The 12,098-nt window shown below is 38.9% G+C and overlaps 1 protein-coding gene across 1 annotated transcript in view; it reads right to left on the reverse strand.

Annotated features, from left to right (window-relative positions):
• LOC138732942 (E3 ubiquitin-protein ligase UHRF2-like) overlaps positions 1-11,034 on the reverse strand; it is a 36,209-nt gene extending 25,175 nt beyond the window's left edge. The window contains exons 1-4 of the mRNA XM_069879743.1: positions 10,926-11,034; positions 6,881-7,004; positions 5,650-5,757; positions 1,564-1,668 (exon numbers count right to left, since the gene is read on the reverse strand). Coding sequence (XP_069735844.1) covers positions 1,564-1,668; positions 5,650-5,757; positions 6,881-7,004; positions 10,926-11,014 — 426 coding nt within the window. The 5' untranslated portion in view covers positions 11,015-11,034. The remainder of the gene's footprint in view (positions 1-1,563; positions 1,669-5,649; positions 5,758-6,880; positions 7,005-10,925) is intronic.
• Between the last annotated feature and the right edge of the window lie 1,064 nt (positions 11,035-12,098).

Below are 12,098 nucleotides of genomic sequence, written 5' to 3' on the forward strand. Positions count from 1 at the left end.
GGTACTGGTGGTCCTCACCAGCACACCCTCTCCCAATCACCAGTGCCCCACGTCCAGGCTTGTTCCTGTCTAGCCTGGGCTCAACCCCCTCCCCCTTCACATCTAGTTTAAAGCACCTCTAACAGTCTAGCTCTGTTTTCTCTGTGTGCTCCCATTATGTAGTTTAAGACAGCAGTAAGATCTCCTCAAGCCTTCTCTTCTTACAGCTGAACAAACCCAGTTCTCTCCATGCATTTTATGTGTTCCAACTTCCTGATCAGCTTGGTGACCCTCCACTGGACTTACTACGTCTGTTTTGTATGTCCAAGTCACAGGCATTTTTTTCCCTGCTCTCTCTAAAATTAAAATGTGATGTATTTACCTTTAGAGGTATAATTGACTCCAAAAGAGGAGGCATCTATCTGTTTAACTTGACAACAGTAAAAGCAATGACTAGGACAGAACTTGAAGTATATAATTTGTACACCACTTGATATATTGGAGGGTTGTGCTGCCATTCAGAGGGATCTCAACAGACTTGAGAAATGGGCTGAGAGGAACCTCATGCAGTTCAACAAAAGGAAATGTCAAGTCTTGCACCTAGAGCAAAATAACCCCAAGCACACTGAGTACACACTGAGGGCCCACCAACTGGAAAGCAGCTTGGCAGGAAAGGCCCTTGGAGTCCTGGTGATCAAGTTGAACATGAGCCAGAAACGTGTCCTTGTGGCAAAAAAAGGCTAACAATATCCTGGGCTACATAGTGTTGCTAGCGTATGGAGGGAGGTGACCCCTCCCCACTACTCAGCACTGATGAGGCCACACCTGGAGCCCTGTGTCCAGTTCTGAGCTCTCCAGTACAAGAGAGACGTAGACATGCTGGAGAGAGTCTACTAATATGATTAAGGGACTATAGCACCTCACATATGAGGAAAGCCTGAGAGAGCTGGGACTGTTTAGCCTGGAGAAGAGAAAGCTCAGGGGATCATCTCATCAATGTATACAAATACCTGAAGGGAAGATGCAAAGAGGATGGAGCCAGGCTCTTTTCAGTAGTGTCCAGTGAAAGGACAAGAGGCAATAGGCACAAATGGAAATGCAGGCAGTTCTGTCTAAGCATAAGGAAACACTTTTTACTATGAAGGTGGTTGAAAACTGGAACAGGTTGTCCAGAGAGACTGTAGAGTCTCTATACATAGAGATATTCAAAACTTGAGCAGGGATGTTGGACTAGACCCTCTTAAAAGGTCCCTTCCATCTTCAATGAGTCTGTTATTCTGTGACTCGCAAAATATAAGATTTTAAATGGTAATATATTCAGACTATATAAGCACATTAAAACTTGACTTCCATAAACATTCTAAAATTCAAATATATAGTAATTAATATGAGACTAAGAATATTATTTAAGAAAAATTTATTGAAAGATTTATTCTAAAAATAGTAACACACAGAAAATGAGACATTGGGTGGTAGTAATTTTTGCATACTCATATTTTCCTAAGTACTAATAAACAACAGATACCACTTTTCATCTTCATAAACTTTAAAATAGCATATTAACAATTTGACTAAATGGCATACCACTTCATCTTCAAATCCTCCAGCTAGTACAAGTGAATAAGCTCCATCGTTACTGCGTCCATGAATTCCACCAACATGGGGTCTGTGAACACCTGCTTCACTCACCTTCAGTATTAAAAAAGAACAAATTTTAAAATAACATTTTGAAACAGGTGCCCTTCTGCAATAATTTTTCTGATTAAAATTTATTTACTTAAGTATCTTTGTGTAACAGGATTGCCATTAAAGGAAACAATGTTATGAATTTTTAAGATTTTTTTTAAGGAAAAAAAAAACCCAGAAAAGAAAAGACAATATAGAACAGTGGTGACACAAATATGAATAGATACACTCTACCCCTTAGGAAAAATCTTCATGATTCTTGCCGTAAGCAACATTTAAGACTAGATTCATGGTTGCTTAGACCAACTCAAAGAAGATATATATTTTCCTTCTAATTCAGTAGCATTTTAAATTTGTGTAATAATTATGCAAGAAAGATCATAGTGAGTCAATTTTTTTGTGAAAATTATGTCAAGAATCATTAAAAGTTGACCAGCTTAGGAAAATGCAATCATGTTTACAGCCTTCCTTCGTCTCTGATAATTTTCTCTTTTCCCAGTTCTGTCCAACTTCTATACTCCTCTCCCTTTATGCAATTTTATAAGATTTTGCATTGCTTTACTATTGTCATAAGAATATAACAGTCATCAAACTGCATCAAACTAGAGTTCCAGCTAGTCAGATATCCTGTTTTTGACAACTAATAAACCCAGATAGCCGGTCAGTGTGAAAACTGACTATGCAAGTACACAATATTTACATGTAAATTTTCTCAGTTTCCCGCTATGTGCAGCTTAGATTTCCTGAGCCAAAGGCATAATCTTTCCATTTCATGGAAGAAAAGTCACCTAATGATTATTAATTTATTAATTTATCTAATTGAGTTCTCTTAGCTTCCACAATATCCTACAGGAAAGAGTTCACAATATTGCTGCATATGGCATGAATTAGTACTGCTTGCACTCATTCTTAATCTAGCACCTGGTCATTTCATTTGATGCTCCCTACTTCTACATCAGAAAAGAACATACAATTGTTCCCTATTCAACTTCTTTAATTTTAATAGACCTCTGTAGCCATCTTTCATACAATTTTTGTATGAAAGCAATTCCATACCTATAAGTATCCTTGTTCTTCATATAGTTTTTCCTCTTCCTTTCTTAATAACTCCTAAGTCTTGATTTACATCTCTAATCACTACTAAGCACAGATGACTTATTTAAAAAATTATCTATTACAAGTTGTCTTTCCTAAATGATAATAATTAACTGAAAGCCCTTTATCAGCTATGAAAAGTTATGATTCCCCCCCAACTTTACTATCCAAGACAACTTAGCATTTTCATTAACTGTCAGTTATTTGTCAGCTTTTCCAGACCACTTATGAACATGTTGAACAGCACAGGACTCATTACCACTCTCTTCTCTCCCATTCCACTAAAGGTCATTTCATTTATTCCTCTCTCCCTTCTTTCATTTTCATGAGGTATCCAGAATTTGATTTAAAATTTAGATTTCTTCCCATTGGATGCTGTATCCAGAAACAGTTCTAAGTCAATTTCTTTCTAGGAAAAAGAGAGCTGTAAGCCTTCAAACTACATGATTCATAATATATATAAAATACATCCCATTTAGATATACTTAAGAAGTTTGTTGCATGAAAAAAGGAAGAAAACCATGAGAGAGCATTTACAGCATTTTCCTTCTAAATTCTCATAAATCTGCCAAGAACCATTTTCATACAAAAGAACAGTTGAATCAGAAATAAAAGTTCTTTGAATATGGTAGGGATAAATCAAAATATCACAAAAACATAAGAATAGACGTGAATTTTATCAAACAAGTAGTTGTGTGTAAAAGCAATGAATAATTGACATTAGCACTGAAATTTTGCATTAGAAAATTAATTTGCTTTACTATTTTCTAGTACTTGTATTGATGGTAGTGCTCACATTAGCACCAAAGTCAGAGAAGTTTCAAGGACCTTGTATAGAAGTCAGCTGTTTCACTGTGAATTCTATTAAGGGGAGAAACTGAAAACTGTTTCTAAGGGGTAAAATCTCTGCTGTTGACCATTTTAGCCTGAAGTCTTGCATGTCATACCAAACCCAAAATTATTCAGACACGCATTTTCCATAAGAAAAACAGGTTTGTTTTCTTTTATAAGGACACCCTCTGGAGGCAATGAATGGGATGAAGACATCAGAAAACATTAGAAGAGAGTTTTGGTTCTAGCAAAAAAAAAAAAGTAAAATGGATTGGGGAAATTACCCTCTCCTTCCCCCCCCCAAAGGATGGGTTTCCTGCCAGATTATGTTCCAGTATAATTAATTATATGGCCTGAGAAACATTTGTGACAGAAAACAGAAGGGACAGTGCAATTGGACATGGCTTGGTGGACTACTTCTTTCAGTTGTCAATGCTGGCTTGTATTCGTTTAAAACATTCATCAGCCTAAAGGAAGGTGCTGATGCCAGTTGTGTATGATCCAAAAGGAACAGGTAATCAATTTATAGTTATACAATAAGAGATGGCTCTTACCTTGGGGACAGAGGGTTCCATCCCTACCAGAACTTTAGAACCCTCACTAAAATCTTATTTCTTTCCTGTGCTAAGTATGGATAGCATGCACAATAGCACCAAGCCTGTCACCACAACACATTGGAAGAAAAGTATGCACTGAAAGAGGAACTATATTGCACCTGGACAGTAACCCTCAGTGGGGATCCCAACCAGCTAATAAGAGTTAAAAATACCTCTGGATATAGTCAAATATCTTCTGAATTCTGTAAGTTATATTCATAAGTAGGATGGATTGGTTCATGATCCTTAGCAGAAGACTTCAGAAAATATTCAACTTTGTCTTATTATTTCAGTTGGGAGTTTAACATGCGAGATATAAGCCCATCCTAGTTATAGCAGGTTCCCCTTTAAAAATAGTAAGTACAAACACCAGAAGGATGGAATGTCATCCAGAGAGACCTGGACAAGCTGGAGAAGTGGGCCTGTGTGAACCTCAAGGCCACGTGCAAGGTCCTACGCCTGGGTCAGGGCAATCCCCAGTTTCAATACAGGATGGGTGATGATGTGATTGAGAGCTGCCCTGCAGAGAAGGACTTGGGGGTACTGGTTGATGAGAAGCTCGACATGACACAGCAATGTGCACTTGCAACCCAGAAGGGCAGGTGTAAACAGAGCTGCATCAAAAGAAGCGTTGCCAGCAGGTCGAGGGAGGTGATTTTGCCCCTCTACTCTGCTCTTGTGAGTATTGTGTTCAGTTCTGGACTCCTCAGCATAAGAAGAATATGGAGCTGTTGGAACAGGTCCAGAGGAGGAATAGAAGGATAGTAAGAGGGCTGGAGCCCCTCTGCTATGAGGACAGGCTGAGAGAGTTGGGGTTGTTCAACCTGGAGAAGAGAAGGCTCTGGCGAGAACTTCCAGTACCTGAAGGGAGCATACAAGAAAGCTGGGGAGGGACTTTGTAAAAAGGCATATAGTGATAGGCCGAGGGGGAATGTCTATAAAGTGGAGAGAGGCAGATTTAGACTAGACATAAGGAAGAAATTCTTCACGATGAGGGTGATGGGATGCTGGAACAGGTTGCCCAGGGAAGTTGTGGATGTCCTCTTCCTGGAAGTGTTCAAGGCCAGGTTGGATGGGGCCTTGAGCAGCCTGTTCTGGTGGGAGGTGTCCCTGCCCATGGCAGGGGGATTGGAACTGGATGATCTTTAAGGTCCCTTCTGACCTAAACCATTCTATGATTCTACGATTCTATGATTCTATGATTCTATGATTCTATGATAACTGGAATGCTGCTATTGATTCTATGATTCTATTCTATTTTTACAACTGCAATTAAGTTATATCTTCAAATCAGTATACTTCAAATTAAAATATAGTTGTCAGTATTTTGAATATTAGAATTAAAATACACTGTCTTATATTTATTCTACTGAAGAAGACAATTACCAATCAAAAAATCATTTTTGTGCCTAGACTGTACCTATTATTCAGATTGATTTCAATTACAAATCTAAAAACATACCTGAACTCTGAATTTCCAGGTTGTCCCAACGGGGACACCAGGTATAGGGCCATAGTGATTAGAAGGGACAATAGTGCATTCCTTAGTGCGACCAACACAAGCCATGCCCTAAAAAACATGTCAGAGAGAATGAATTTTATCATATTTAAAAGAATTTATAAAATCTGATGCAGATACCAAGGCATCCAACCATTATAGTAAAACTTCAAAATATAAAAAATTGTCAACAGAACTTTCATTTATCTCTAGTCATCTTAATAATTCTTCAGATGTTTTAACTTTCAGTAGGTAGTGTGCAGGATTCACCATTGCTTTAAAGTCTCTTCGATCCTATACTGAATTTTGTGTAATGCATATATGAAAGTAGTTAAAGATATAACACAGTTGTGGTTTGAGCTAAAGCAGAGCAAATTCTCTAGCTCTTCAGCTAAGCCTCTTTTAAGTAGCTTCAGTTTCTGACAGTTATAAACATATTTTTTCAGACAGTATCTGCCTTTAGTAGTGAAAACACCTGATGTTTACCACCAAGGTAATGGGGCTTTGGTATGTAGAGAGGCCATTGCTCACACCAGGTCCAGCACAAAAAAAAACCAGACTCACCCTATAGCTTGGGAACCATGTCATTGTGCAAGAGTGAACAGTGAGTTAACATCAAGTTTCTTGTGAAACTGAAGAAAATCGCGATGGAAACTTTTTCATTATTGACTGAGGCTTACAGTGAAGAAATCCCAAAGATCAAGTTGGTGCTCAAAGGAACCCTTTTTCTGCCAGTAGATGATGTGAAAGCAAGAACACTGGAGATCCTCAACAGCCTTTCAGAAAATGATCTACAGAATTGCTTTGAATGCTGGCAGCATCATGTGCAGCTGTCTGTCACCTCAGAAGGGAACTATTTTGACGGTGATCGTAGTTGATTTTTTAATTGTTAAATAAAAAGTTACAGGCACATTCCTGGGGGGTTTTGTGTTGGATGTAATATATTTTATTATTTTCTTATTAATCTTATTTTCCTTTTCATTATTATTGTTTCATTAAAGATGTTTTAGATTTAATTTCCAATCTGCATGTCTCTGTTTCTCTCATTTCCTTTTCCCCTTTTCCGGTGTGTGTGTGTGAGAACTGGGTTACAGCTGCCCAGTTTAGCTGCTGATCAAGCTGGAGTGGGGGGGGCTAAACCAGGACAAGCACATACATGAACAGTGAGCTATTTTTAGATTAAAATATACTCTACCTTTCCCCAGTCTCTCTGGCTCTCAGTACTGGCAGATGGCATCTTTGCTTTCTTTTTACTCTGTTTGAGTTTTTCTCCAGCCTTTACAACTTCATTAGAATCATTTTTGCATGAAGGACAATACCTAAAATAAAAGTTTCAATAAATTCTTTGTTACTTAGTTATAATGGCAATACATTTCTTCGAAGCAAAATAGTATCAAATGTATTCATTCTGACTAAATATTTTGAAGCCAGCATATAGACAGTTTTTAAAAGCTGAAGACTGAGACTGAAAAGATAAATGCAACAAGAACAAATACGAAACATTTTGCTCTTCTTTTCTCATGTGATGTCTGAGAAGTCCCCACATTTCCCATACTCCCTCCTCATTTTCTCTTCCTTTGCTTGCTTGTTCAGATCACATAGGGGGGAGGAGAAATGAGATTAGTGTATACTGCTAACTAATGCTCTTGGTTAATTTCCACATCCTGCCCAGTCATCATCTGCTTTTACTGCACCAAAGCTCACTTCAGATAGCTGGATGTGGAACAGCCCTAGGGTACCAAACCATATATGTACACAAGCATCCTTATCCTCCCACACCACGCCTCAGGCATCAGGAATGTGACTCAGTACTCAACAAATGGGAAGAGTTTAAACTCCATTTCTATATATTTCTTTGCCTCATTTGGCATTGGGACTCATTCCACCCACCATAAAACCATTGCAGTAAAAAAAAGGATAGGAGAGGAGATTGTAGGAAACAGTGGCTAAGGCAAAAGGAAGAAAGGAGCACACAGATCCTTTTATTGCTTCTAACAGCACTTTTTTCCCACTCCATGAGTGCCAAGGCAAAGGCAACTGCCATTGCTTCTGACTTCCATGGACTGAGTTTGGTCCAAAAGTCACTAGTAGAAGAAGTCACAGAAAGGGTCATTGGGCACTGGAACAGGCTACCCACGGAGGTGGCTGAGTCACCTTCCCTGGAGGTGTTTAAGGCATGGGTGGACGAGGTGCTGAGGGGCATGGTTTAATGTTTGATAGGAATGGTTGGACTCGATGATCCGGTGGGTCTCTTCCAACCTGGTGATTCTATGATTCTATGATTCTATGAAGTCTGATCATGAAGTACAACAAGGCCAAGTGCAAGGTCCTGCACTTGGATTGGGGCAATCCCAAGCAGAAATACAGGCTGGGTGGAGAATGAATTGAGAGTAGCCCTGAAGAGAAGAACTTGGGGATGCTGGTGGATGAGAAGCTCAACATGAGCCAGCAACGTGCAGTGTGGTCAACAGGTTGAGGGAGGTCTACTCCACTCTCATGAGACCCCACCTGCAGTACCGCATCCAGCTCTGGGGTTCCCAAAATAAGAAGGACATGGACCTGTTGGAGTGAGTCCAGAGGAGAGCCACGAAGATGATCAGAGGGCTGGAACCCCTCTCCTATGAAGACAGGCTGAGACAATTGGGGTTGTTCAGCCTGGAGAAGAGAAGGCTCTGGGGAGATCTTATAGAAGCCTTCCAGTAATTAAAGGGGTCCTACAGGAAAGATGGAGAGGGACTTTTTACAAGGGCATGTACTGATAAGACGAGGGGTAATGGTTTTAAGCTGCAAGAGGGGACATTTAGATTAGATATTAGGAAGATATTTTTTACTGTGAGGATGGTGAGGCACTGGAACAGGTTGCCCAGAGAAGTTGTGGGTGCCCCCTCCCTGGAAGTGTTCAAGGCCGAGTTGGATGAGGCTTTGAGCAGCTTGGTCTGGTGGAAGGTGCCGCTGTCCATGGCAGGTGGGTAGGAACTGGATGATCTTTAAGGTCCCTTACAACCCAAACTATTCTATGATTTGATGATTCTATAATAATTACAACAATTTATTTATGTTACTACTAATAATAATGTCTTACTGTATACTTTTTGTCTTTGAGTATGAACAGAAGAATTAGTTACCATAGGGCAACAAGTCACTGTGTACAGATATTTCACTAGAATTCCCTGTGTACATGCTCTAAACCCTCTAAGAAGATGGGAGCTACCTCAAATTATATTTTTATTTGCAATCTAGAATTCATACAGATACTTATTGCAGAACACAGTCACAATTCACAATTCAGTTCAACATTTGGGATCTTTGTACTCTTAAAGTAGTTTATTAAACCAAAACCAAGAAATAATGGAAAAGTATTGTACATTTCCAAAAATTGAAAAATATGGACTAAAACAATCTTTTCCATATCATACATGTTCAATTTAAAGGTAAAGAAGAAATTTTCTGCTAGGGAAACTCCACTAGAACATTGACATTCAGGCTATGTTCTTTCCTGTTCAAACACATTTTGAGGGTTGTTCTTTTTTAAAAAAATAAATTTGGAGTATGTATATTTTATTTTTTGTAACCTTGTTGTGATCGATATTGAAGCATAAAATTGCTTTTTACTGCTGGATTACTGGTATAGAGTCTTTAAGGAATAAGGGAACCTGAAGAAGAATGGATGCAGTGTCAGAGGACAGATCTTAAATAATATTTCCTTTAATATTCTGGATGACTGTAGTCAAAAAACTTCTCAATTCTTATACCCAAAAATCAAGCACAGTCACAAAAGAACACTGTTTAAGGGCTGTGACCAGCTCTGGAGCACTATAAGAGAGAACACTTTCCAACACATGATTAGGAAGCACCAAGATCTTCCACTCACTTCCATAAGCAATTACTAGGAAGTTATTAGGAAGAAGGATGTTGGTGCAGATTATTCTTCTGTGCACAAAACCAGAAAACCTGAGAATAGCTGAGCATATGCTGCCCAACAAAGACTGCTGAATAAAGGCTATATATACCTGTATACACGATCAGTTTGCATATACAAGAAATGGGAAGCACACAGACAATAATTGCTATATTTAGTCCAAACAACTCATATGTATTTGCAATATGTATTGAAAATAGTGTTCAAATTCAACAGATTCTCCAAACAGAGCAAATAAGAATAAAATTATTTTTAATTCAGGATATTCAAAAGGAAATATCTATTACCTTCTAAATCAGCAGAAGCATCTCAGTGTGCACATATACACAATGAAAAAACCCTCACCAAATGTCATAATTGAAATTGCACAAAAGTATAAATATAACTGAACTATAAACAAACTTACTCAATATAAGGCAACTGATATAATATAGTAAACTAAGTTATTTACTTTCATAGAATGTTAAAACTTAACTAAAGTACTTAAAATATTTTATTTGAAGTGCATAATTCTACTAAAATCTGTCACAAAGTGCAATTCAAAGATTTTCTTTAAAACATGTCCATAGATATTTACTGATGTATTCAGAACAGAAAACTTAATTCTAAAGTTCTATTTATAACTCATTTATAAAAGATTAGCATTTAATATAGTTTGCAAGCAGGTTATAAGGATAAATAGTATAAGCTGCACATAACTGATACAGATCAGATGTGACATGAAGCTCAGGATGATAAACTTCAGTGGCCGATGCTGGCTCCATGCAGAGTCAGCTCAGAATGGAGTTAGCTGAGTCCACCAAGGCCTACGCGTTTGGCTTTCTTGCTGGTGGTACTAGAGTTACTGGAAATGGAGAGGAGTAAGGTAGTGGTTTTCTAACAGCAGAAAAAAACCCGTCAGGCAGCTATAGGATAAGGGAAGGGCAAGGAGACAACAACAAGGGCTGAGACTGAGGGGAAAGAGAAGGATTAGAGAAGCAACAATGAAGCCCGAATAAAACAAACAAAAGGTTGGGGAAGCACCACTGTAGATGGTGATAACTGCATCTAATAATATCAGTTAATGTCACAGAGGTCATAAACTGAACAAGTTGATTTCTGAAGCTCTGTAATGACCAATAAGGCTCAATACCAATTGTTTATGAATTATATTTATAAACAGAATCTTAACATAAATTGTAAATATGTTTACATACAGTGCAAGGATGAAAAATATACCAGAAATATAAAAGCTCTTCAGTAATTCCTCTAGTTGCAAATAAAAAGAGGTACCTTGTGTAGAATGGGAATATACATAAGTAAATCATCCTTGTATATTTACCAATCCTCATCTTCTGGTATCTTGCTTAAGGGAGGGTTCAGGCAGTATATATGATAAGCCATATTACATTCATCACACAGGAGTTGCATGTGAGCATCCTGTTTTCCACCACACAAGTAACAGGAGCAAAAGCGACATTCCTTATCTGGGTCAGCCCTGCAGTGCTTGCATTCAGGGCCACTCTTTCCTATCAAAAAAGAAAAAAAGACACAGGTCTTAAAAAAAAATTCAGATTTATAAATAAAACATAATAGCAGAAGAATATATAAATATGTACCCACATGAACATGCCATAGATGTCATGCCATAGATGTCATGCTTTACTATTACAATAAAGTCTGGGTTTCAAAAGACGAAGCCAAGAGGAACAGTTTATACCTATGTAACACTTATGTATTGCTACATGACTAAGAAACTACTGTCAATATCAACTTGTGTTCTTCAGCCTAACATTTATGAAAGGGTCAATGTCATTTTCCAGATTAGGTTGCAACCTAGCCTGTTGCTCTGCTACCCTGGCCATCAGGGGATGGGGACATGGGGGATGTAAAAAAGAAACAGAACAGCTCTACACACTCAAACTGTGGCAACATAATTCACAGGCAGCTTGACTGCACTGAGCCCATTATAATAAGTGAATAATAATTACAATAACTGACTGGGGATGTGCTGTACCTGGACTTTAGTAAAGCCTTTGATGCAGTACCTCACAGTCTCCTACTTGAGAAATTGGGTGCCACTGGCCTGGACAGGCACACCCTCTGCTGGGTTAAAAACTGGCTGGATGGCCAGGCCCAAAGAGTGGTGATAATTGGAGTTAACTCCAGCTGGAGGCCGGTCACAAGTGGTGTCCCCTGGGCTCAGTGCTGGGTCCAGCCCTGTTCAATATCTTTATCAACTACCTGAATGAGGGGATTGAGTGCACCCTTAGCAAGTTTGCGGGTGACACTTAACTGGGAGGAAGTGCTAATTTGTTGGAGGGTAGGGAGGCTTTACAGACAGATCTGAAAAGGCTGGATCAATAGGCTGAGGCCAATGGAATGAGGTTTAACAAGGCCAAGTGCGGAGCCTGCACTTGGGACACAAAAACCCCGTGCAGTGCTACAGGCTTGGGGAAGAATGGCTGGAAAGCTGCCTGGCAGAGAAGGACCTGGGGGGGTTGGTCGACAGCCA

Source organism: Phaenicophaeus curvirostris, chromosome W (genome assembly GCF_032191515.1).
Source record: "Phaenicophaeus curvirostris isolate KB17595 chromosome W, BPBGC_Pcur_1.0, whole genome shotgun sequence".
Taxonomy (NCBI): Eukaryota; Metazoa; Chordata; class Aves; order Cuculiformes; family Cuculidae; genus Phaenicophaeus; species Phaenicophaeus curvirostris.